Genomic DNA, 27,327 nt, shown 5'->3' on the forward strand with positions numbered 1-27,327 from the left:
TTTTTGTATTAAAAACACTTTTCTTTTATTGGTCGGATGAAATATGCTAATTTTGTGAGATTGGAATGTTGGGTTTTCATGAGCTGTATGCCAAAATCATCCGTATTAAGACAATGAAAGATCTGAAATATTTCAGTTAGTGTGCAATGAATCTAAAATATATGAATGTTAAATTTTCATCATTACATTATAGAAAATAATGAACTTTATCACAATATGCTAATTTTTTGAGAAGGACCTGTATATCCATCTAGTTTCTATCCTTTGCTTTAAATCCTGGGGCTTTCGGTGGCAAAGGGGCTGTAAATGTATAAATATATGACAGCAAAAATAATGACAATTAGGATTTCTCTTTTTTGGTTTCCAATCAGAACATCCAGTTACCAAACTTTGAACAGATGAAACATCTCTGCACACTTTTAAGAATATTAAGTGTGGAGAAACTCAATATTCTTAAAAGTGTGCCGAAATGTTTAAACTGTTCAAAGTTTAAACATTTCTTCACACTTTTAAGAATATTGAGTGGTCCGTGTTGGACCAGATCAAAGTATATAAGGCTGAGTGAATGCTGCAGTAATAATCTTTATACAGTTTATATGTCATTAACCCAGTCTCACACAGTACTGTCCGACATCTACTTGTGGACAGCTTTCTTTTGTGCATTGGTGTCCTGCAGGTCTTGCTCAGTCATACTTGGCGGTGTGAATGGAACATCAGCAGGCATCTGCACAACTTAATGATAGGCTAATTTAGACATTTGAATCAGTGCTATGTTGAAGCAGTGAAATAGAGGACAGTGGCTCCTAAGGAGTTGGACTCCACTGCTTTAAGGTTTGAAAGCATATTTAATTCATTTTTACTTCATTTCTACAGCCAAAACTCACTGAAAGAAAATAAACATTCTGTGAAAATCTTTTATTTCTTCCTGATTGTGCTCAATGATAATATGTCCAATACAAAACAAACAATAACAGTTTACAGTCTGCTTTAAATGTTATGGTATGAATACAAAATACATATGAAAACACAATCAAACAAATATTTATTATATACACATACTGAACAGTGAGGAGTTCCTCATTCCAGCTTCACCTCAAACCAGGGTGCTTTAAAAAGAAGGTGGAGCAGAGATACTTTTTCTGTGAGATCCGGAAAACAGCTGAACAATCTGTCAGTAAGAGGATATCTGAAAGATGGATCCATCATTACATCAGCTGCTTTTATGACTACACAGGAATTACACTGGTTTCATTCGCTTCTGGGTCATAGCTTCTCTTCAAACATCCTGAACTTTAATTTAAGAAAGGTAAGGATTAAAGATAATAACCCAGTGGGGGCATGGAGGGCTCTTAGGCTGAGTTGGGACTAAATCCACCTGTTCTTTCTTTTAAACATCTTGAAGGAATCCAGAAGTACAACAGAGCCAATGTGCAGAGAACTTTCAGTGTAATTTTCAATGAAGAATACAGGATCATATCTGAGGCTGAAACCAAGGCATGTGAATGCCTTCATGATCCGTTTGAAAAGAAACAACTTCATCACTCTGTGTTATTTCTAATGTTTGACCTATGTGTCAGAGCTCAAAGTGTTGCTTTCTTTAAACGAGCTCCTTCAGTATTTCCCTTCATGGGTTACATGACAGGAGGAGCCGGACTGCAGCCAGGATCAATGCAGACAAAGCAAGGGGGTGGGTTTCCTGACTCAAATATCTGGTGGCACATTCTCCACTACAGCACAATATAGCACAACAGCAGAAATAAGCATATACATGTACATCCAGTCACACACACACAGATACACACACACACACACACACACACACACACATACACATACAGCAATAAGACGGAGAGCAGATATCCATGCATAAACCTTGTAAAATCTACACATTTGGCATAGTTTTTATTCACTTCAAATAAGAATAGGAATAAATACTAACATTTAATCTAACGCTGTATGAGAAAAATATAAATTGACTTCATTATTTAATAAGATGTGGAATGTTGTTCTTTGTGGAACATCTGTGTGGATCATTCCAGATCTGTGATCCTAACATGAACAAACAAGGATGAGGGAGAAATCTTGGTTCCATCTCTGGATAAAAGATGAATGTGACGATAACCTAAAAGACACAGAACCAAACCACAGACATTAGGAAGCAGGAGTGGGAACACAAACATTGATATGAGGACATATTCTTCCACAGAAACCCTGTAGTCGAATTAAAATGTCCATCTTTACGACCTTGTCTCAGAACAATAAATATATATAACCCTTTAGGTGGACTATGTTCTTAATACTTTATCATGTTTTGTTTGGAAATCCATTTCATTACTGAATCTTGGGAATAATGGTAGTAATACTGCATTGGGATTATCCATACAACTCCAGCCTATTTGTACTGAACTGTATACTTCCTTTAATTCTGCAGTTTAAGAGGAAAGATAGAACGAGGCTGTTAAAAAGATTGTCTGTGTAGTCTACCTTGCTGCATGCAGCTGAGTGGCAGTGTAAACTGCCCCACAAAGTCATTTTTGGATGTCTTGTCATAGTCTTCTACCACAAAGCGGACCAGAGCCAGTTCAGGTGTGTGGATGTTAAAGCGCAGTGTATCGTTCCACAGAGGGTTGAATCCTGTAAAACACAACAAACTGGTAGCTGATGGAACACACTTAGCTGAGCTTGTAAGTCTTATCTCACATACAGGGCCTGATAAATGTATTCACACACACTTTCTATTCAAACTTTTTTTTTTTACATTTTGTTGAAAAAAAACCACAAACTTCAGTGATTTTTAAGTGACTGACCAACACAAAGTAATACATCACTGTTATTGAGTATTAATGCAGCTGCTCTGTTTCTGGCTTCAGAGGTTCTTTAGAGAACATTAGTGATCAAACAGCATCATGAAAACTAAGGAACACAGCAGACAGGTCAGGGAGAACATTGTTGAAATGTTTAAAGCAGGGTTAGGTTCTACAACAATATACCAGGCTTTGAACATCTCACAGAGCTCTGTTCAATCCATCATCTGAACACAGAGAGAGGATGGACCAACTGCAGAGCAAACAAGACATGGAAGTCCACCTAAACTGACAGGCTGGACGAGGAGAGTATAAATCAGAGAAGTAGCCAGGAGAACCAAGGTAACTTTGGAGGAGTTGCAGAGATCCACAGCTCAGATGTACTCCACAAATCTGGTTTTATAAAAATTGGCAAAAAGAAAGCCAATGTTGAAAGAGATCCAGAAATTGTTCTGTTTGAAGTTTACTACACGCCATGTAGGAGATACAGCACACTTGAGGAAGAAGGTGCTGCTCAGATGAGGCCAAAATTGAACGATTTGGTCTACATACAAAACAGTGTGTGGAGGAAAAAAACTAAACACCACATATCACCCTGAAAACAAACAAAAAACCATCCCAACAGTAAAACATAGTGGTGGCAGCATCATGCTGTAGGTAAGCCTTTCTTAAACAGAAACACGGAAGATGATTAGAGATGATGGGAAGAAAGATTGAACTAAATCCAGGAAAACCTGTAAGATGCTGCAGAAGACCTGAGACAGGGGTGGAGGTTCTCCTTCCAGCAGGACAACCATCCTAAACATACAGCCAGAGATAGAATGGAATGGTTTAGATCAAAGCTTACTCATGTGTTAGAATGGCCTAGTTAAAGTCCAGGCCTAAATTCAACTCAGAAGAAAAAAATTAAAACTTGAAAGCTGATGTTCACAGATGTTCTCTGTCCATGAGCCATTTCTGTTCCAGTTCATAATTATGGACAGCTTTGTGATGGTCTATCACATACTGAAGTTCAGATTGGAACATGACCAGTGTGAAAAAGGTCATGATCTATGAACAGTTTTACAGGATTTTATTTTTAGTCTTCTGCACACTTGCAATATAGAATCTAGTGAAAACTAGCTTGTTATCTCCGTTTCCGATCGTTTGCACGCAGGAGAAACTCAAACCAGAAAGGTCTGCCCATGATCTCAGTTTTGGTTTGTCCTTTCTGTTTTATTTGTTTAACATTTCAGGCCCAAAGAAACCACATATGTGACACTATTCTTATAAAAAGATAGCTCTGAATTTTTTACAGTAGTGTCAGGTAAATAGTACACATTGGAATGTAAAGGTGCAGAGCTCAGTGTGTGATACCATTGTTCTCAATGTATCTGGTTTCTTGCTTGACCTGGTCCATCAGAACTCCATGGATCTCCACTCTGACTAGAGGATCCACTATGGAATCCTCTTTGATGTTGACTTTAGGCAACTGCTGGCCACTAATCACCTTTATGAGAGGTCAGTAAAACACATGCCTTCAATACAGCATTTGGTGCAGCCTTTGAAGTCGACTCATGAGGAAAAAAAAGATTATTTTGTTGTACCTGGATGGTGAGGACGATGGGATGGTAGTCATCTCGTTTCTGAGGCAGATCAGGGTCAAACCTGTTATCGTGGTCTCTCATGAAGCCTGGCTTCAGGACGTAGCCACAGCGGCTGTTCTGACTGAACAGACCATCATTTAAATCCATCCCCTCTCCAGCTGTCTGGAAGTTCAGTGCAACTGGGAGGAAAAGTGGGGAAATGTATTATGTTGTCCATTATAATTCTAAACACATTACATAAAGCTCATCCAGACCAACTGGACAGCCATGGCCAACATTTTTGAGAAATTCTGATTTTCTTTCCAACATTCCAACATGTTTCGTTGTTTTTAGATCTTTTTTACTAGATTTATGAAGAAAAAAAATCATGTTTCAAAGTAGTGCTGGGTGATATGACCCAAAATGTGTGCTTCATCACTATAATAATGTTCAACCCTCAAATGCAGCAGCAAACAGTGTCTCAGACTCCAAACCTCCTTTCAACAGCAGGACAAAAGCAACATATTTTTCAGCTGTTTATCCAACAGTTGAAATTGATCCTTAATCAGTTCAGTTGTAAAACAGAGCTGCAGTTTGGCTGCACATTTTGAAAAAAAAGTACTTTAGACTGGCAAATATATAAAAAACAAGCCATAACCAACTAGATCACAACAGTTGAAACAGTAATATATCACTGATAATAGCAGAGCACTGATACATAGATCACTGTTCAGAAAAGATAAATTAAAAAAGCAGCCAATTAACATATGCAGTGTTTTATTAGAGAAAACAATACGTTTTAGGTTCATAATAAACGCTGTTCAATATGATCAGGAGAATTATTAAAGATTTCTTTACAACCCAATTACTCACCATTTTAATGAAGGCAGCAATAAAATGTCTGTTTACCTTTTGTCAGATTAGCTGCCAACCTCTAGCTACCTTAATGCCTGAACAGTTGGAGACAAGCTGAAATCTTTCATCCAGGATAACATTGTGCGACAGGTTCAATTTGTTTAACATCTCTTCCATCATCATCTTGATCCAGAGCTGTTTTCCTCTACACACATGTCATTTGTCTAATAATTCATCCAACAACTCACACTGGAAACTCAGGAACCCCTGCTGGGCTATTCACATTTCTCCCACCTGTTAAACAATCCGCCCACTCTAGGGGTGGGTGGAGTTCTTAATTTCCTCCTTTCGCTTCTGCTTCTTCTTCCAATTCTCATTTCTCCTACTGCCTTTTTGGTCCAATAAAACCATCTTCCTTTTCTTTCCCCATCCCACCTTTTGTTTCATGATGCTCCTTGCCTCTGATTGACTTGTGTGTACTATAAAGCTCTACCCCTAGCTGTATGGATTCCAATTAGGTTTCAGGGGATCCAGTGTCCCCTTGCCCACCAAAGGCAATGCTAGTTTTAGCATTTGATGGATTCCACTGTAATTAGTGCAATATTTTTGTTGCTGTTTATTTTAATGTTATGCAATTTTAATGTTTGTAAATTGAATTTGTTGATAAAATTGCAAGTATTGAGGTAGTTACTGATAATTTTTCTGCCAAAAATATTTTTCCTGTGTTTAATTAACCTAAATATGGTACTAGTATTTTGAGTTGAGACCCTTACTGAGCTGCATGGGTCATTTCTAGCTGTTGTTACAAGGCTATGCTGCTGTGAGCATGTGATCAGCACTAATTATTAATTAATTGAGAGTCATTGTCTGCCTTTTAAATGTTTTATGGGAAACTGTAAAGATGTAACAATCAGAAAATAATTGATGATTCATGATTAGGTTCCTACCATGGATCTAACAGGTTTTAATCCCAAACCATCTGTATACATTTATTCCAGTTCTCTGTAGTCCACTCTTGGTGCTTCCTGCAGAACCTTAATTTGTTCTTGATGTTTAAACTCTTCTGTGCTTATTTGGTAACCCCTGCTGGAATGGCTACAATGATTTAAAGCTCCACTACCTATTAAAACAAATATTCTGCTCTTCTACGTTGCTCAGAATAACAAATTACTAATAAGACCACTGAAGTGATGCTACCAGCCATTTTTGTAGGCGAACTAAAACACAGCACAAAGTAGCTTTATGTTATAAGGTGAAAGTTTTAATTAATGAGGTTTCATCTGATCAATCTGGAATCATTGCAACTTCCCATAATTCATAGTAAAGAAGTTACGTTGGTGTAAGTCTTAAATAGCTTGCCCATTACTGCAAATTTGTTTGAGTAGAAAGACAAATGAGAGGCTGAAGAGTTAATGGTCAGCCTCGTCATATCACTGCTAAGGTCTATGCACAGTTTGCAGCCAAATTCTACCCATAATATGTGTCAAGAACAAGCTGCGAGAACTACCAAACCACAGCTGCAAGAACAGAATGATTTGATTTTGTTCTTGCACCCCTGGGAGAGAGAATCCATTTCTCTGTTCTCGGTGAGTATGGATAGTGCTTTACTATGGGGGAAATTTACTGCCAAAAATCAAGAGCAGATATTTTCAATTTGAGAGCAGGATTTCATTCTGCTTGTACTCAAACTAGTAATGCTTGCACTCAAAACTTCTGCTTTCTTTCAAATATACTCTGTTCTCTCTCAAATCTGTGTTTCTGCGCTCTGATCTAATTGCATTGATAATTTCTCCTCCTGCTTGCTTCATCCTCCATGCGCACAAACTTGCTCTCTGCTTGGATCAAAATTGTGCTCTCAAGTTTCTTCCCTGCTCACAAATTATTTTTGCTCTCTCTCAGATTAAAGTCGTATCATCTCCTAGCAACCATATCAGCCAATAGAATGACAGTGTGCAACTGCTAGGTCACAGGCTTAGTTTGGGGTGCGCTTGTTTCATTCTACTGACTGTGCCTATGTTGTTACAATTGATGACTGAGAACATATTGCATTTGGCTCAGCAAATGCTCCAGAATTTGAAGCCTCAGCAGAGTCTGGAACAATGGTAGAAAGTATAACATTATAGTTATTTTATTGTAAAGCGCTTTAATTATGGAAAATGAAGAATAAGCATTTACTTATAAAATGTATGATTCAGATATCATAAACAGCAATACCAATAAGTAAAAAAAGGTGTTTAATTTAACCCAACAAGGACCAAACCCTTAAAATGTAAGGTTAGCTCCATCACCATTTTACTGAAAATATTGTTATCACAGTGATATTGTAAATCATTAACTCTATCTTTGACATACTAGATGAATTAGCAAATGTACAATGTAATTCTGAAATATCTTCCACTGAAAAGATGTGTTTGATTGTCATATTTTATTTTAATGTTGTTTATGTTGATAGAAACAGACGTACATATTAAATTATTGAATGTTTAAAATCACTTACTTCAGGATAGTTTGAATTATCCACTGTCATTGTACTTTGCTGAGTTGAGCTAGCCATTGAAGTAGATTGACCTATTTCACGAAATTGCGACGCACACCGGATGCATAGAAACACTTACATCCAGATTTTGCTCCATTTGACCTGTGTAACTGAAGTAGCAACACAGGTACGCTCAGTAGAAGGAAACAACACACCCCAACTAAGCCTGTGACCAAGCAGTTGTCATTCTATTGGCTGATATGGTTGCTAGGAGATGATACAACTTTAGTCTGAGAGAGAGCAAACAGAATTTGTGAGCAGGGAAGAAACTTGAGAGCGCAGTTTTGATCCGAACAGAGAGCAAGTTTGCACGCATGGAGGATGAAGCAAGGAGCTGGAGAAATGATCTATGCAAGAAGCATTAGATCAGAGTGCAGAAACAAAGATTTGAGAGAGAACAGAGTATATTTGAAAGAAAGCAGAAGTTTTGAGTGAAAGCATTACTAGTTTGAGTACAATCAGAATGAAATCCTGCTCTCAAATTGAAAATATGTGCTCTTGATTTTTGGCAGTAAATTTCCCCCATACTTTACCCTTCTGTCACATGGACAAAACTAGTTCAGTAACCTTGAAATTGTATCCACACCCCCAAGCTGTTAAATAGTAACTAATCCATTTTGTAAAAATAACACATTCCCCATTTGACTCCACAAGACGTTGTTGGTGAGACCAGCTACATAATAACTGACTAACCACTTTAATGATCAATAGGCAGAAGAGTAATAGAACAGCATAGAACAAAAAGAATAGAACTCTTGTTGACATTAAAGTCCTGCAAAGACATCATCATGGACCAGTTATCTTTCAGTTGTAGTCACCTATTTGGCACCCAGCGTTCCACATTTCCTGGGGATTGAAATTGGAAGAGTCAGTTCGGAAGCCAGTGGGATATACCCTGGTCAGCTGCCGTGAATTATGGTGCACAAACTCTGCTCCTGAAAAGGAAATGATCCAGTGCAATTCACAACAAAAAAGAAACTAATACATTTTATGCAGACATCAACATTATTGGATTGATGGAGGAATCTCACTAACCAGCCTCTCGTAAGTGTTTGCGGGCTTTGGACTCTGTAAAAGACGCCACCTCGTAGAACTTGGAGTGGATGCGGGCGTGTTTGAAGCTCCTGAAGTGGACACTCTTACAGTAGACCACACAGTCTGACAGTTCCTTGGATAAACGCTGCTTTGACCTCTGGGGAAATACAGAATCAAACGATTGAAATACAACTGTAACAAACTGATGAACTGAAAAGCTTTTTTTTTACTTTGAAGATAAAGGCACATCATAGCAGTAAAAGAAAAATCACATGGCTTCTAGTCACTGCACTGCTAACAAAGTGATTCCTTTACAGGTACAATGGGCAGTGTTCAGGGGCTCTCATTGGTCTACATACCACTGTTAAAATGTCAGGTTTTTTTGAAACTCCTAACCTAGAACCATGATAAATTATTTCTAAACTTTCTAAATTTTGAAACATTTATCTTGTAAAATTCTACTCAATAACAAACAAATCTGTTGGAGGGAAAATGTGAAAAAGTTGAAACAACTCAATTGCATACATGTGCCAATCTTAACACTAATACTTGCTTGAAGCATCTTTGAATTTAGTTGTGATCATTCAAGCTTCATTGGTAGGAGCCTGTAAACTCTCATCCTGACTTGGTAATATCTGCCCACTGGACCTGCAAAATCCCTCCAAATATGTCAGATTGTGAGGGCATCTTTAGTTCTCTTCATGTGAGTTCCACAGATTTTCTGTCAGATTTAGTTCTGAACTCTGACTTAGGTAACCAATATTCTTTTTAAAGCCATAATGGCAATTCCCATCCATATCTACAACTGTCAATTACGCTGAACAAAAATATAAATGCAAGACTTTTATTTTTGCTTCCAGTTTTCATGAACTGAACTCAAAGATCTAAAACATTGTCTATAAACACAAAATAACAATTTCTCTCAAATATTGTTCCCAAATCTGTCTAAATCTGTGATAGTGAGTACTTCTCCTTTGTATAGCTAATCCATCCCACCTCGCAGGTGTGGCATATCCAGATGCTGAATAGACAGCATGGTTATTGCACATGTGCCTTAGGCTGGTCATTCTAAAATGTGCTGTTTTATCACACAGCACAATGCCACAGATGTCGCAAGTTTTGAGGGGCGTGCAATTGGCATGCTGACTGCAGGGATGTCGACCAGAGCTGTTGCCCATGACCTGAATGGTCATCCCTCTACTATAAGCCATCTCAATGGCGTTTCAGAGAACTGGGCAGTGCATCCAACCGGCCTCACAATCGTAGACCACGTGTAACCACACCGGCCCAGAACCTCCACATCCAACATGTTCACCTTCAAGATTGTCTGAGACCAGCCACCCGGACAGCTGCTGAAACAATCTGTTTGCATTACCACACTACACCCTATGACCCTCTATGAAGTGTGTACTTTGTGAAAGTGCACGTACGGGTTGAAGTGCGCTGGTTACAAGCGTGCAGAATTGGAGACTTGGGACTGTAGGGGTTACGTCATTGACTTGCACCTCTGCACCGCAACTGAGACATCAAAAATGACGGGACCAGTTACTGCTTTTGCAGTCTTGCTGCTAAAAAATATTTTAAAACTGCAGCAAGCAATTGTTTTGAAGAGCAGAAAGTGCAGGAAGCGAAGGAGGCTTATACACCAGACTCTCACCATGGTGCCAGTGACTGCTCAGAATCACTTGGAAGCCAGTGGCATCTTATAATGTTGAGCCTGGAAAACCAGTAAAAAAATATATTTTTTTCAGCTTGCTGTTTAAAGTTTAGGCAGTTTCTATTATTCTGATTTGATAGTTGGTTACATTGATGGTATTGATTGGCTTTTACTCAAAACGTCACCTACAGCATTGAATTGTGGGTAATATACTTCGGTGAAGTCCGCTTAGATATGCACAAAAGGGGTGGGGCTAAGGACCACTCTGGAGAATTGGGACACACTCGAACCCATCAACAGGAACGTGCAATCGAGGGACACAAGGGTGGAAATGCGAGTATTGGGACAGGGCCAATTTCTGTACAAACTGTCAGAAACTGTCTCAGGGAAGCTCATGTGCATGGTCCTCATCCTCATCAGGGTCTCGACCTGACTGCAGTTCGTTGTCGAAACCGACTTGAGAGGGAAAATGCTCACATTCGATGTCGTCTGGCATAGTGGAGACGTGTGTTCTTCACAGATGAATCCTGGTTTTCACTGTTCAGGGCAGATGGCAGACAGCGTGTGTGGCATCATGTGGGTGAACGGTTTGCTGATTTCAAGTTGTGGATCGAGTTATGTGTTATGTGTTATATGACGGAAAAGCTAAGCTGCATTCCCAGCATGCCATCCTGCACCTTGTGCACAAATTTAAACTTTTTGACCACTGTGTTCCAAATAGATACTTTAGCACGTCTAATCAGAAAGTGTGGTGCACACAAAGCCGAAACTCATTGTTCTGGTAATGAAGTTGGTTTAAGAGTACTTAAAGTGTTGTTGGTTTCTTCTCAATGCATAAAGTCTATGTCATTTGTGCAGCTAATAAAATGAATTTTCTGAAGCTTTGAGGCTACCTCAATCAGCAAGAAAAGCACATCCCATCTTCTATGTGAAAGTCCCCTGAAAATATTCATAGATTGTGCTCCTCTGGTAGGCCACCCACGTCTACTTTATTATGAGGTAAAACTTCGAACATAACTAACTATGTGCATCAGCATATGGAGGGGAATGGTGTGCAAATTTGTGCTTCCTGCAACCAGTAAAGTGTTGCAAACTTTCTCTGGCATCTTATTATAAACATTTTTTGATTCATGGTAAGGTTTGAAACCAGAAACAGACCTAAGTCTGATTGCAGTACTTTTACTTTGAGAAATATACATACAGTTTTTTAAATTCAGAAAACATGAAAAACACAAGAAACAAGGTGTTGCAAAGGCCCAAATACAGACCAAATCCTAACTGAAAAGCTGTGGTGGGACCTAAAGAGAGCTGTGTACAAACTATATCACACATCTCAAAGAAATGGAGCAATGTTGTAAAGAAGGATGGGCCAAAAATCCTCAATAACATTGTGAACGTGTGACATAAAAAAACCATGCATTACTACCACGGTTCTCAGCTCAAATGGAAAATCAGTCTCTAAGCCAGCTTTAAAATTTGCACATCATCAAACTTTGAAATTGATGACTGTTTGCATCTTCGTCACTAACACTAGATACAGGCAAAGTAATTAGGGTGAGAGATAGTTAACAATCTGAAAGCAGCTTAATGTGGTGGATAATTTGAAGCGCTGGTTACTTTTACTGACATTAAACAAATGTGAAAGTGCAGGTTCCAGTGTAATGCTGAGAACACTGACCTGAGTATTTATTTCACAAAGTTCTTCAGTCTGATTTCCAGACCTACACTTTTAACTTCATTTGATTACTGTCACAGCATGAGTTTTTTTTTATTAAACCCCTGAACTTACTGTGCATTAACATCAGCTGACTGTTATTTCAGTCCAAACACATGATATCGTGAACCCTTGTGCTGAAAACAAATCCCATCATGAGTGGAAGTGATACCCCACTGCATGCCAAGGAGGCGTGCCGACATGGCAGCAAGACCATCAGAGAACCTCTGTATGCATGCCTGCCTCTCTGGCTGCTTTCACATGAAAGCCAATCTGTGAGGGCATCCCTGCCTTCCACCACCACTGTCACCTTCACCTGTCTATAAGACAGAGAGACAGGCATCTCAGCAGACACTTAAACCATGGGCATGGACACTGCAGCGAATACATCACTGTCCAAGTTGACAGGCATCAACTGTGGTAAATATACTGACACCAGTCTCACTGCAGCAGTCCTGGTTTTTTAGTTTAACGGGGCATTTCATGAAGTTTTGCACTTTCATGTGAGTTTGGGCTTGAAAGAGGAACTGTTCTATGCAGTGGTTAACCTAAAGATCAAAGTGGATATATCCTTCCTCTATGAATAGTTTCTTGTGCCTGGGAGTCTACTAAGTTGTAAAATATTTACTGACCCTAAAAAATGACCATCTCTTTCATTAAGATTTGAAGATAAAATTGTGCTGCCAAAATGAAAGCCTCTTTACTGTCTCTCACTTCAGTATGCTAGACCTTTGGTGATAGAACACAAATGTCATCTGTCTAATACTTTGTCAGGCTAATATTCCAACCGTTTATCTGATATCTCACAGAGGATATGTAATGATGGTTTTAACTTTGTCTTAGTCTTCCAGTTTTTTTGAGGTAGGATATTTTACTGCAGCAGGATTTGGTGACTCAAAGCACAGGTGGATGTTGCATGTGTCACTAAAGACTTGAGTGTTTCTTCTGCAGTATGGCTTCTTGCATCTGGTGGCCTCTACCTTCTCATCATAATTTGGCATGTGATCAGCCATGTCATACTACACTTCAGGCAGAGACCCTACGTCCTGAATTTATCTTTGCTTCTCAACTTGCCATCTATCTGTTTCCGGTTCTCATCTGCCTCATTTCCTGCATACAAGCACTCAAGATCAGATAACTCTCCAAAATCTGAGACTTTACACTCTAAAAAAACATTCTAGAAAAAATAAGATAAAATAAATTAGTTGTGAAATCAAAATTTTGCCATAAAATATAAACTTTTTTCTTTGGATGGTAACACTGAATATTATGTATTGGCTAATATATCTCAAGTCCTGATGACCACTGGGATGGACATTCAACTTTAAAAACATCCTACATTTCAATGATATAAAATATTTTAAAATAACGTCAAATATCATCACTGAAAATACCTAAAACCATTCTAAGAGCAATATCTAATAGGCTACCATGAACATAAATGTACATTTTTTGATGGAAAATAGATACTCATTTCTCCCCTTCTCCAGTCTTGTCTGATGCCTGAAGCTCACCCATATAAAGTTATGAGTGAGCACTTTCCAACGTTATTGGATAATAAGAAACCGATCTGTTACAAGAATTATTCAAATGAGAAAATCCCTAATTTTTTATTGGTTTAGTCCCAGAAATATATTATGTCCGTTGAAGTGGACGTGGGGTCTGAAGGACATTAAAGCTGAAGAACTGGACTCTGCAACATGACAATTTCCCAAAACATATCAGGAAATTTGCCAAGGACTGGCTGAAACTTAAGGAATGGAAAGTCCTAGGCATAGTCAAAACCCAGATCTTGATCTTATAGAGATGCTGTGGGGTGACTTGAAACAGGCTGAACAAACAATAAACCCTCAAACATAAACCCTCAAACATCTCACATTTGCAAGTGAGAAGTGGGGCAATTAAATTGTAAGTATTAAATTGGGTGTCCTATTAATTTCATTGTTGTTTCCTAAAAATGTGTAAGTAGGATTTTATACATCTTCAGGGAGCAGAAGGCTTCTTCAACCCTTCCAAACAAGTTATACATATTCAGTCGTTCTCAAATTGTCCTGTATTGAACTGAAGCATTCAAGACTTTTAGGAACCTTGCCCTACACAAACAGAGATGACTAGTGACTGTGGTCAGAGTACTGTCCCGTTCAGCAGGACTTCAGCCTTTACCTTACTAAACACAGTCTCAGCTCTAGATAGCATCGTAGTGGGCTGACTGAATGAAATGGAAGTTTTTGTTTTATAATTACTATCCACTTTGTCCTATCAGAGTAAGATTTTAGACACATTTACCAAAAAAGGAAGTGGCATTTATTTGTTTTGTTTAAGTCAAAAGTGACAGTAAATGTATTATTTAGTTATGTTGTTGTCATAGTTTTCTTGCCATTGCTCTTTTGTTGACATATGATGAATGTACTGTCACAAGCCATAGTGGTGATTAATTCTTGTTCTGCCTTTATGAGCCACCATTGTGGAAGCTGATTACCTTGTGTAACAGCCTGTCTCTGTTCTCCACCTTTCAAACCTTTTTTATTTTTCATGAAGGGATAGGGAGGGCGCTGCCCAGTGCCACAGTTGTTAGAACTGTTGCCTTACAAGAAGATCTCGGGTTTAAATCCCTGCCTGGGGTCTTTCTTTCTTTTTTGTTGTTTTTAAATGTGCCTTGTTGCTGCGTTTCAGGCATACCATATGAAGCAGATGTTTGGCTGCATGTGTCAGGGGAGTTTTGCTCTACAAAAAGTATATCTCAAGAGAGTATCCTAATTACGTGATTTACTTTATTAATTCCAGATTCAATCCAGCATCAGAGTAGGTAGACCACACTTATGTTTTAGTATCCTGTGTTTGTATAATCTTCAACCTTTTGAGTAATTGTGTGTTGGTGTGTGGATGTGTGTGTGGCTGGATGAGCATATGTGTCGAAATAGGTGTGTTTTTGTTGAGCCGTGCAGACCAAGCCCTGGAGCCGGTCCCCGCCTGTGGCCTGGGGTCTGCACCAACCCCTGGAAGCAAGACCACCTGGAACCAAGCAGGGGAGATCCCCCCAGAGCAACCCATACGTTGGGCAGGCACCAGCTCACTGCAGCAGTTGGAACCTGGAGGGACCACGGTAGGAGGGGCACACTGTATTTTACTCTGGAGGGCCAGTCCCTGAGATGTCTAGAAGGAGGGATACCAACCAGATCCCAGCACAGCCCACGCAGCCCTCAATCAGCCCAACACCCCTCCGGGAGCCTCAGGCCATACCCACAGCCCAGTCCCCACCAAGCCAACATAGGCCAGACAGGAGCCATAGGACCATGCCGTACCCCCCGAGTACAGCTCCCCAGTGGCATGGGGTCTTTCTGCATGAAGATCGCATGTTCTCCCCATGCATATCTACAGGTACTCTGGCTTCTTCCCACAGTCCACAAACATGACTTCATGGATAAACACGACTCACACACAGGCACTTCTTTAAAAAAGATGCTTTGTAGTTTTAGGTAACTTTGGCTCTGAAATCTGAAACGTAAAAGCAGAGATTAAGACAGACCAACAGTCCATTCGCCTTCTTGACATGGATGCTGGGTGGGTTGCTGGTCTTTTTTTTTTTTCTGATCCAATGTCAAAACACATTGGACCAGGAAATAATTAAATAAGCATAAGGATGCAAAGAAGCTTGGTTAAATCTAAAGCAAACGTTTCTGCTAATCTGTATTTTACTGTTATTTCGTTATTTCATGCAACTGCTGCAGCCCCATGCAATAGTATCAAATGCCTTAAATGTTTCCTCATTTTGTGTTTTTCCACAAATGTCAGTGTGTTTTATTGGTGATATGTGAATGTGATAGATAAACACAAAGCAGTGCATAATTGTGAAGTGAACATAAAATATACATGGTTTTCACCATCTTTTTCAAATATAAATCTAAAAGGTGTGGCATGTATTCTGCACAGCCCCCAAAAGTCAATACTTGGATTTAGGTCTGGACTTTGACTGGGCCATTCTAACATAAATAGTGGCCCTGCTGGAAGGTGAACCTCCACCCCTCCACCCCAAGCTCAGGTCTTCTGCAGCCTTTTCCTCTAGGATTATCCTGGATTGAACTCTATCCATCTTCCCATCAACTCTGACCAGCTTCTCTGCCCCTGCTGAAGAAAAGCATCCCCACAGCATGATGCTCCTAACACTATGCTTCACCGCTGGGATGGGTTCAGTATGCTGTGCAGTGTTAGTTTTTCTCCACACATATCATTACAGTGGCCTGTAAAAGTATTCATACCCCTTGAACCTTTTTCCACATATTGTCACATTAAAACCATAAACATGAATATATTTTATTGGAATTTTTATGTGAAAGACCAACACACAGTGGTATACAGTTGTGAAGTGGAAAGAAAAGTATACATGATTCAAAACAATTTTTACAAATGAAAAACTGAAAAAGGGCATTGGGCAAAAGCATTCAGCCTCCCTGAGTAAATTCTTCTTTGCAAAACAGCTCAGGCTCAGTCAGATTAGATGGAGAGCATTTGTGAACAGCAGGTTTCAGATCTTGCCACAGATTCTTAATGGGGTTTAGGTCTGGACTTTAACTGGGCCATTCTGACACATGAATATGTCTGTTTTTAAACCATTCCATTGTAGCTCTGGCTTTATGTTTAGGGTTGATGTCCTGCTGGAAGGTGAACCTCCGACCCAGTCTCAAGTCTTTTGCAAACTAATAGGTTTTCTTCCAAGATTGCCCTGGTTTTGGCTCCATCTATCTTCCCATCAACTCAGATCACTTTCCCTATCCCTGCTGAAGAGACACACCCCCAGAACATGATGCTGCCACCACCATATTTTACAGTGGGGATGGTGTGTTCAGAGTGATGTGCAGCGTTAGTTCTCCGCCACACATAGCGTTTTGCATTTTGGCCAAAAAGTTCAATTTTGGTCACGTCTGACCAAAGCATCTTCTTCCACATGTTTGCTGTGTCTCCAACATGGCTTCTGGCAAACTGCAAATAGGACTTTTAACAATGGCTTTCTTCTTGCCTCTCTTCCATAAAGACCACATTTGTGCTGTGCATGAATAATAGTTGTCCTGTTGACAGATTCCCCCACCTGAGCTGTGGATCTCTGCAGTTCATCCAGAGTCACCATGGGCCTCTTGGCTGCATCTCTGATCAGTGCTCTCCTTGTTCGGCCTGTAGGTTTAGGTGGACGGCCTTTTTTTGGTTGCTTTACTGTTGTGCCATATTCTTTTCATTTCCAGATGATGGATTGAACAGAGCTCTGTGAGATGTTCAAAGCTTGGGAAATCTTTTTATAGCCTAAGCCTGCTTTAAACTTCTCCACAACTTTCTCCCTGACCTGTCTGCTGTGTTCCTTGGACTTCATGATGCTGTTTACTTCCCAATATTCTCTTAACCAACCTCTGAGGCCGTCACAGAGCAGCTGTATTTGTAGAGATTAGATTACACACAGGTGGACTCTGTTTAGCCATTAGCAAACATCAGGAAACTTCTGCAGGCAGTGGGTTGCACTCAAAGTAAAGGGGGCTGAATATTTTTGCACACCGCACTTTTCAGTTTTTTATTTGTAAAAAATGTTTTAAATTATGTATTTTCTTTCCACTTCACAAATCTATACCACTTTGTGTTGGTCTTTCCCATTAAGTTCCAATAAAAAATATATTTATGTTGGTGGTTGTAATGTGACAATATGTGGACAGGTTCAAGGGGTATGAATACTTTTACAAGCCACTGTATACGTGTCAGACTAAAGAGCATCTTCTTTCACATGTCTGCAGTGTCCCCATGGCTTGTGCCAAACTTCAAATGGGACTTTCAACAATAACTTTCTTCACGTGGACGTCCATGTCTTGGTAGGTCAGCAGTTGGTCCATCCTCTTTCCATGTTCAGATGATTGATTGAAAAGAGCTCTGGGAGATGTTCAAAGCTTGGGATATTGTTTTAGAACCTAACCCAGCTTTAAACTTCTCCACAACTTTCTCCCTGACCTGTCTGCTGTGTTCTTTGGTCTTCTAATGCTGCTTCCACAAATTGTTTTAAGGCTATCAGAGTGCTGAATATAAATGCTTTCAGAGGGCTGAATATAAATGCTTGCCACACTTTTAAGATTTTCAACTGTACAAAATATTTAAAAAACATGTATTATATTGTTTCCATTTCACAGTTATGCACTACTTTGTGTAAATGTGTTTGTTATTGGAACAAGAGAAAATGTGGGGAACACCCACAGCTACAAATATGTTTGCAAGGAACTCTATGTGCTGCAGTGTTTACGTTCATGCTTGTATGTGGATACAGTAAATGTCCGACATAAATTCTAAAATTACAGAAGACGTTGAAATATTCCAGAAAATATAATGGGGCAGAGAGCAATCAATTATTATGATGCCTTTAATCAAAATGGAGTGTCTCTATTGTGGATGACCTTAATTTATTAAAAGTTTCATTCATTCATCACAACCCACTTCCTGCTTTAAATGTTATCAACGGCTTTAAAAGCAATTAAACAGATGATTCTGAGAGTAGATCAGTCGGTGTTATCAAACTGTGTAATAGGCTGTTTGGGTGTACGACACAGAGACTGAAGCGATGAGTAAACCCACCTTTACTCTGCGCCGGATACTTTCACGATATAGATTATCTTCATCTATTTCAGTCACCTCGTCTTCTTCGCTGACCTCTCCTGTCAGAGAGTCTTCCACAGTCCCATTGAAGCTTTCCTCCAAGCCACCAATTTTCTTTGCCTTCAGAAGAATCTTCCCTTTAAGTTCCTACGAAAGATCAAATAGTCTCTGGTGTAATTTGCACATAATTTATGAAATCATTCTTGTTGAATTTAGAGGAAAATACAATTGTTGAAGGAGATGGTGGGGGAAAACTGTTGGTTTTAATGCAGACAGGATCAAGATAAAGTATAATTCTGTGACTACAGCAGTGCTTTTGTCAGTTCCTGGTGAACCTAACTAAAAAACCTAATACCATTACCACCATGATTAAACTGGAACGTATTCTGGAACATTCTCCCCAAGAACTGGTTTTATTGAACCAACCAGCTTTACCAAAACCACGGTCAGCTGCATGTCCCCCAGGCTCTGAGGTACAGGTTGCAATATGCAAATAAAAATTAGGATTACACAGGAGGTAAAATTGTCATTGAACCTAACTCTGGTTATGCTAGACTACACAAAATGCTCCTGTTAAAATACAACTTATAGAACATTGAACTGAATTTTAGTTGGTGATACCATTAATCAGCCCTTAATTCAGTGATCACAATTCACAAACAAAGACCCTGATCCACTTTCTGTAATTAAGGTTCATTTGATCATTCCCTTAAAGAGCTGAGACAGATACAGTAACCGAACAACTTCGCTGTGACTACTGTCCCATCAAATTAAAAGGATCTTCTAAGATGCCATCTATCCACAAGGTCAATTAACCTGTTGCTCTTAGATGTTCCGAGGTCCGACAGAAAAGTAGAGGTGATTGTACCTTCACTGTTGCTGCCCCAAAACTGTGGCATAATCTACCAATCCATATAAGAGCTTCTCAGAATCTCAGAACTTTAAAGTGCTTCAAAAGCCACCTCTTCTCTTTGGCTTCTGAATTTAAAAGAGCTTGATATTTTACCTGTTTCTATTTTTACATTATTTTTTTTTATTATTTTTAAATTACTGAATTATTTTATTATGTCTTCTTCTATGTGTTCATTTTGTGTTTGATGTGGATAATATAAATAAAGTTAACATAAATAAAGTTAACAATGACACTGAGCGAAAAACAAGTCCATGTCAGCATCAGGATGTAATATAGTAGTTAATTTCCCATGGTAATACATGACAACATTTCAGGAGTTGTTGAGAACTGACGTACCATTCTGCTGCGACACATTTCAAAGCCCTGTAAACTCCAATTATACAACAATGTTCTCAAAGAAAATCTCCATTACACAACAGTGCCAGATAGCTCACCTCAGGAGTTGGCAGTCCTACTGGGGCCCTGCCGTCCAACATGCCTTTAAGCAACTTGTCACCAAGAATGTGCTTAAGGTGTTGGGCCATGACTCTCTGCTGGTCAACACTGCAGTGGTTCTCGATTGAGAGGATGACCGGATATTCCGATACCTGGAGGAGGGAAAGGTATGGGCAATATGGTGTGAGTGAAATGTAATATTGGAGAACAGAACCATAGATGGAAACTAATACACCTGTTGCCATGCAGTTATGAGTTTTCCCAAGCTGCTGTGTTGTGCCCCTTTATCCTTAACAAGAACTAGTTTTAAATTAAGTTCAACTTGTCCTGTTCATTAATCAGATTTTGTCTTAAAAGGTCAAATCTATAGAGGTCATGATGTCATTCATAAATTAGGATAAGGATTATGCCATTGCCTAGCATCCGTTTTCAAAGGTCATCAATGGTCAACCATAGTCCCTCCAAATATTTTGTGAAGAAGGTGTTGAATTGTTGCTAGTTGTTCCTCTGCTGTGAAACTGAGGGCTCATGGTGGCTGAAGAAGCTACTACCAATTAGCCTGTTTGCAGAAATGATACCTTTAAAGAGAGACTGTGTAACTGGCACCTAGCCAAGATCAGTGAGGATGGTGGGAAACTGTCTGCATCCCAGCTTCATTACCAGGGACTTTCCTTTCACAATGAGGAAAAGCATTGGACCTCTCTGGAGCAGCTGTGGATGGAGTTTGGATTGTTTTTCTCGCCCATGGAGGTTTTAGTCGGGAGACTGCTGGACGGCAAAACTGGTAAAAGAGGAGACCTTTGACACTGAACTGTTACCACTACCTTACACATTGCGCCTAAGCTTCATACAGGCCTGCAAAAGGTTTATTTGGTTTTTTTCCAGCTCTTAAAGTAATATTTTCTGTGGTCCCACATTTAAAGTTACCATTGAACTCTCATGTCACATACTGTATATCGTTACAGGTGAATGGTTATGCTGCAGTAAAGTTTAATTTGTCTGAAAGTAATAGCAAAAGTGTTTGAAAAGTTAATAATCTTGTTTCCTGTTAGATGTTTAAGGGGTATAATACCTGTTTTTAAATTTTCCCCAGTGCTGGGATAAATGGGTCATTAGGAATTGACACTTACTGTTATTTCCCTGATTGATGTGCTGACTAACACCCTAATTGGGTTAACAGATTTTATTTGCTTTGAAGTTTTTAGTTCATTAATAAATAACATAACATTTCATAGTTGCTTTTGGGCTCATTTCATAAATAAGTCGTTAAAGGCAGATTTTTCAATGTTACCAGCTAAACAAAAACGAAACAAACATACGAAATATACATTCATGGTATTTTGAGTTTATCGTAATTAGAAGGGTGGTTTTCCAACTCGTTCTGTACTGCAGAGCATTAATAGTTCCCTTTCATATCACTGTGAGCTTGTTGAAGAGTAAATAAATCCTCAGAGTGATGGAAACTAACAAGCTAATCAGAGGTACCTCATTGGTTTTAGCCAGCTTAAAACAACTCATTGTCATGATTCTGGTGGATGTGTGACACACAGCATATCTGCAGGTAGTCTCACCTCACCTCACCTCACCTCACCTCACCTCACCTCACCTCACCTCACCTCACCTCACCTCACCTCACCTCATGTCATGTCATCTCATGTCATGTCATCTCATGTCATCCTCATGTCATCTCATCTCAAGGGCTGTGAGACAATCTTCCTTCACTTGATGGTCAACCTACCTGGTAGAATCTTCAAGTAATTATTTATGAATCTTCCTGATTGCTTTTCCTTCAGTCCTCACTTAGTACTCTCTGCACAGTCCAGGTTGAAGTCACTTAACTCGTTCCATGCCTTCTTCAGACGGTTCAAGAACCCTCCATAACAGACGTTCCCTGGAAATCCTTCCACATTGGTCTCAATACAACTCCCTGTTTTCCTGGATCACAAACTCTACCTCCTTTGGCTCTGTCTGAAAGCCTTCTAGAAACAAGCACACCTCCAAAAAATCTCCCTGACTGAACTAATCTCCTGGATCAGCAACTTCCTCCAACATCCGCCTTTCCACCGATCACAGTAAGCCATTCATACTCTCTAATAATTCAAAGAAGTTTTCCTCATTATTTTACTAAGCTCCGACTAATAGTTCTTCTTCCCTTGCAGACTCTGCAGAACCAAATTGTGGAGAACCGAAACCTTTGCTTGAACTCTTTATCTGTTTTCTTGTAAATAAAACATGTAAATCTTTTTGTGAGTACTGACTGGTTTCTGCATGTGGGTCAGGAAGCATCCCAGCTAATATCATATGTAACAAATGATCATATCAGTGGGATATATGCTTTGATAACTGCACATTAACAGTCTAAAAATTTCACAATAGACCATTCTAAGACCTGGTCCTGTTTTATTCATCTAAACATCTTTGTTGCTATGTGGAGTCACCTTGGTTTGAGCCTTCCGGCTGTTACAATCCACCAGATCCGCTGTGGTTCATCTGTGCTTTCTAGCTCTGCCAAGGTTGCATCAGATTCTCAGTTGTGGAGTAGGAAGTGTGATTATGTGTTCAGTAGACTTACAATCGGCTGATCTTGCAAATAAGCTATTTGATGCAGTCTACTCAACCTGCCACCACTTATAGGATGTATTTACTTTTCAACAGGCTCACAGTGATGTATCTTTCTATGACTGGGTAAGGACAGTGAGGGAAATCTTTTTTAATTTTAATTTAATTATAAAACGGCATGTCAAAAATTATTCATGCCCTTCTAAATAATCAATGGAAGAATCTTCAGTAGCACTACAGCAACCTGACCCTTATAATTGCTGAGCAGCTTTGTGTGTTTCCTCTGGTATTTTGATGATTTATATTTAGTGATGACTTCCAAAGTCTCCTTACCATCACCTTAATTTTTAGCTACTTCCAAAGATTTTTCATGAGTTTCAAGTCACAACTCTGGCTAGACTGCTCAAAAACTTTCATTTTTATGTTCAAGTTTCAGCACAGCATAATTTTCAATAAACCAAAAATTTCAAACTTCGAAGACAATAAATGTCACAGATGATGCTACCTTGAAGGCATATTTTCCCAGTGCATTGACCACATCCTTGAAGAGTATCTTGGAGGTGAAGGTATGTCCATGATAGACTATAGGCTCTCCATTGGCACCGTCCCAACAGTCTACCTCGACACACCGGCAGCCACGATTAAGAGCCCTAAACAGTGAAGACAAATCCATCTTTCATCCACTTGTTCATGTTGGGTCACCAGAAAAAACAAAAACGCTACCACCGAGCTTATCTCTTCTGTTAATCCCAATATCAGCATAATGAAACAGACATAATCACTTCGGATCATCAGAGCTTTCATAAAAAAAAAATTTGAACAATTAAGGTTAAATACGGGCAAGGTCACTGCAAATCTCATTTTCATAGAGAGGCTCACTGAAGCAAAGAGCATATTTTCCACTAATGTAAACCCTTACATTGAAACAGCCATGAGGAAAAGGTTTTTCTAAATCGCTGAAGTAAAAATCTTTTTACAAAACACTAGGTTCTAAGAGTGATATGATTCCACTCACAGTTTGGATAAAGTTTGCAGTAGTCAGAGAGTAAAGACAGTCCAGAACACTAGTATGTCTACATACGTGGTCCGACACTCCTCGTACTGCACCCCCAGTGTTGTCAGCTCCTGCCTCAGTTCCACAGCTTCAGAAACAGCCACAGTGTACTTGCAATGCAGAATCTCAGGCCCATTGAGATTCCATCTTTCGGTCGGTTACTTGCTCTCCATTTTTGTATTGTACCACAATTTATTTAACTCACGAGACAAAATACTGTACTGGGTTCCCAAGAACAAGACACTAGGGGATTTGAACAATAATTTCAAGCAAACTAAGATTAACTACATTTGTTTTCACTAACAGAATAAACGTTTCAGAAATCCCAAACTGTGTTTTCAATAATCTGTTCACCGTAAGAATATCAACATCACATCTGCTTGTATTTTAAATTTTAAAGTAGAAATAATCAAATGCAATTCCTTAAACAGGCCTTTAGTGAGGCACTGGTGGGAAGCTGCAAAGCAATTGCTAACTTCACTGCCATATTATATACAGCGGGATGTTAATCATAAGGCACTTACTTCCACATCCTGACCTCATACTAATGGTTTCAGCTGACATAACAACCAGATGGCATTTTGTGAGACATACAGGATGTTTCTTCAATCTTTCCACATTCCAACACTACATTTAGTAAAAATGATCTTTTGCAGAGCTACCTGATGTATCCTTCCACGCTGCTTTGTCCTCTGAGCTGGTCCTCCATCAGATATGTGTTGTGGGAGGAAGAGATGAAGTAATGGCACAGCGGCTGGCTCATGTCTTGAAAGATGCCCCTGCACTGTGGGCTGAAGATAGAGCCCTCAGCTGAACCGAGGTACATCAAAAAGCCATCAAATGTCATGGCCTTCAGCAGCTTGGCTGGAATGCAATAGAAATTGATAAGTTCAATGTAAGATAAAAGCAACACACAAGTTTTCCTGAGTATGTACCTGTGTCTGAGGGCTCATAGCATTCAATGAGCTCCTGAGCACGGTGATGGATATCACCCCCCTCCAACTGCTCCTCTCTCAGGAACTCCTCAAGGTCAGTCTGGGATAACTTCTGACCATCAGACGAGAACTCCTGGAAAATTTTCAAAATATCTTCTCTCTGGGTCAACATCTTGTAGAACAAGACAAACTCATCACCTTCGAGGGCACCAGTCTGTGATTTATCTGCCATCTGATGCAAACAAAAAAATAATTTAGGTGTGGCCCTGCAATAAATGACAAAACTACACGTTTTGTAAAAAAGCTCTCACTGTGAACAAACGATGAGCGTGGTGTTCATTCATGTCCACATTCATCATCCTCAGGAGATCTCGCACTTCCTTGAAGTTCATCCTGCCATCTTTATTCTTGTCAGCCTTCTTGAACCAATCACCTATCCATCTGGAAACAGTGCTTAAAGAAGCAACAATCTGCTGTGTTTTTGTCCTGCAAGTTGGGTAAATGGTATGGCAAACATTAAGAAGCCACTCTTGGACCTCATTATTGTGCTAGTTAGGGAGATACACTGTATATCTAAAATTATTGAGATGCTTGCCTTTACACACACACATGAACTTCGATGACAATAGGGCTTTAGGGCATCTGCGTGCCTAGACGATGATTTGAAACATCTGTGGCCATGGAAGTGATTTGAACGCCTGAACGGATCAATAAAGGATACTGGTCTAGTTTTTCCCTCTCTCCCATATTTTCTAGGTTCTCAATCAGCTTCCTCATGCCTTTGATCCAGGACTGGGCCTCCTCGGCTGACTCGGCCACCAGGTCCAAGTTTCCCCGGCGACCACGGAACACCACCGTGAAGCATCGGTCAGCAGGGAACATGTCTGCGATGCTGAGTAGTACTTCACTTTGATGGCCTTCTCGCACTACCTCCACATCGCTCACAGAAACTGGACACAAAAGCAGGGTGTAAGTAGCATGCTGATAGAGTGCAGTCTGTGCACAGAGTTGTGACTGGTGATAGCCCCAAAAACAATGCAAACATTCTGAAACCAGATCAAGCAAGACAGAGATTGCTTTTCAGCATGCATACTTCTACAATATAACTAAAGTCACAGCTCTTACAGGTGGAGTGGGCTTTGCCAGCCTTCTTGGACTTGTACCAGATGGTCATGATGTCATCCTGGAGCTTGAAGTATCGTTGCTTTTTCCAATTTCTAGATTTAATTTTCCTCATCAATGTCCCCACCAGCATGGACTGAATGTTTTCATCTCCCTTAACACCTGAGAAGAAAAAAAGAAGAAAAATAGAAATGTTCAGATCCGCTGACATTCCTCCAGTATCTATTGACATACAAAGGATTGTTTAATGAATTTATTTTCCACAGTAAGTGATTTAAATCAGTAAACATTCATTTGTATCGCTATCATTTATTAGAATCATATGAAAAACAAAGTTTGACTTGACTTACAGAAGCCTCTCTCTGTGGAAGCCATTTCCTGTTGTCTTACAAAGTCATCTAAGTAGGATAACACAACAGGCAGGGGTTAGAAATATGACATTCACGAACGAATCGATTCTTTTGAACGGCTCTTTACCTTGAACGATAGGACCCGAGTCTTGGTGAGTCGTGCAACAAAACGTCTGCACACTTTATTTGGTTAATGTTTCTAGTTAAGTGTTATTCAACATTAGTGCGTTGCCTTAATAGTTATATTTAATGCTGCAGTTGGTGAGTTTTATTTCTGCCAAAGCAACTCAAGAGCACCTTTCTTTATTGTTTCTATATTACATATAGCATTAAAATGCTATTAATGCACACAAAACCTGTAGTAAAGAACTACATGGGTATTTGATATTTATGTTTTGATATTTTATACTTTTGTTTTTTGGAAATTATATATATAAAGAGTTTTGTTTGCATGAACATCTTGTGGTTCTATTTTGTACCTTTTAAACAATAATGTTAAACTTACTTAATTCAGTTGATTAGGTTTAGTTTTAGTTTCCATGCATGCCAGGCCAAACGTTTCTATATTTAACATTATATTAAGGGTAAAATTGCTTCTCCTTGGAAATATGCACATTTTCAAAAACGGATCATTGCAACGGCTCTTTTGAACGGCCCGGCCCATAAGTCCCATCACTTGCAGGGGTACAACTGTATAAATGTATAAATGTATAAATGCAGCTCATCAAACATTTTACAGGTTAGGTAATGGATTATAAGCAACCAGATTCACATATTCATGTTTAATTACAGGGCCTTCTCAAAATATTAGCATATTGTGAAAAAGTTCATTATTTTCCATAATGTCATGATGAAAATTTAACATTCATATATTTCAGATTCATTGCACACTAACTGAAATATTTCAGGTCTTTTATTGTCTTAATACGGATGATTTTGGCATACAGCTCATGAAAATCCAAAATTCCTATCTCACAAAATTAGCATATCATTAAGAGGGTCTCTAAACGAGCTATGAACCTTATCATCTGAATCAACGAGTTAACTCTAAACACCTGCAAAAGATTCCTGAGGCCTTTAAAACTCCCAGCCTGGTTCATCACTCAAAACCCCAATCATGGGTAAGACTGCCGACCTGACTGCTGTCCAGAAGGTCATTGTTGACACCCTCAAGC

At 39.3% G+C, this 27,327-nt stretch overlaps 1 protein-coding gene across 1 annotated transcript; it reads right to left on the reverse strand.

Moving 5' to 3' along the window:
• Positions 1 to 910: 910 nt before the first annotated feature.
• plcd4a (phospholipase C, delta 4a) lies at positions 911 to 26,362 on the reverse strand. Its single transcript, XM_047354680.1, has 15 exons — positions 26,153 to 26,362; positions 25,806 to 25,964; positions 25,402 to 25,630; positions 24,992 to 25,121; positions 24,681 to 24,912; positions 24,408 to 24,609; positions 23,197 to 23,341; positions 20,132 to 20,284; positions 18,764 to 18,931; positions 8,796 to 8,952; positions 8,579 to 8,695; positions 4,391 to 4,569; positions 4,161 to 4,293; positions 2,485 to 2,634; positions 911 to 2,122 (listed from the first exon to the last, which is right to left on the reverse strand). Exons 1-15 carry the CDS (start codon positions 26,175 to 26,177, stop codon positions 2,031 to 2,033), a joined length of 2,271 nt encoding a protein of 756 aa, XP_047210636.1. The 5' UTR covers positions 26,178 to 26,362; the 3' UTR covers positions 911 to 2,030.
• Positions 26,363 to 27,327: the final 965 nt, after the last annotated feature.

This window comes from Girardinichthys multiradiatus, chromosome 24 (assembly GCF_021462225.1).
Source record: "Girardinichthys multiradiatus isolate DD_20200921_A chromosome 24, DD_fGirMul_XY1, whole genome shotgun sequence".
NCBI lineage: Eukaryota > Metazoa > Chordata > Actinopteri > Cyprinodontiformes > Goodeidae > Girardinichthys > Girardinichthys multiradiatus.

Bases quoted from the DNA above. Each gene is read 5' to 3' on its own strand.
- plcd4a (XM_047354680.1), bottom strand. From the start codon at position 26,177: ATGGCTTCCACAGAGAGAGGCTTCT. The intron at 24,610-24,680 runs GTACATACTCAG...ATTGCATTCCAG, and splicing joins CTATGAGCCCTCAGACACAG to CCAAGCTGCTGAAGGCCATG. The intron at 2,635-4,160 runs GTATCACACACT...TGTGTTTTACAG, and splicing joins CAGATACATTGAGAACAATG to GATTCAACCCTCTGTGGAAC.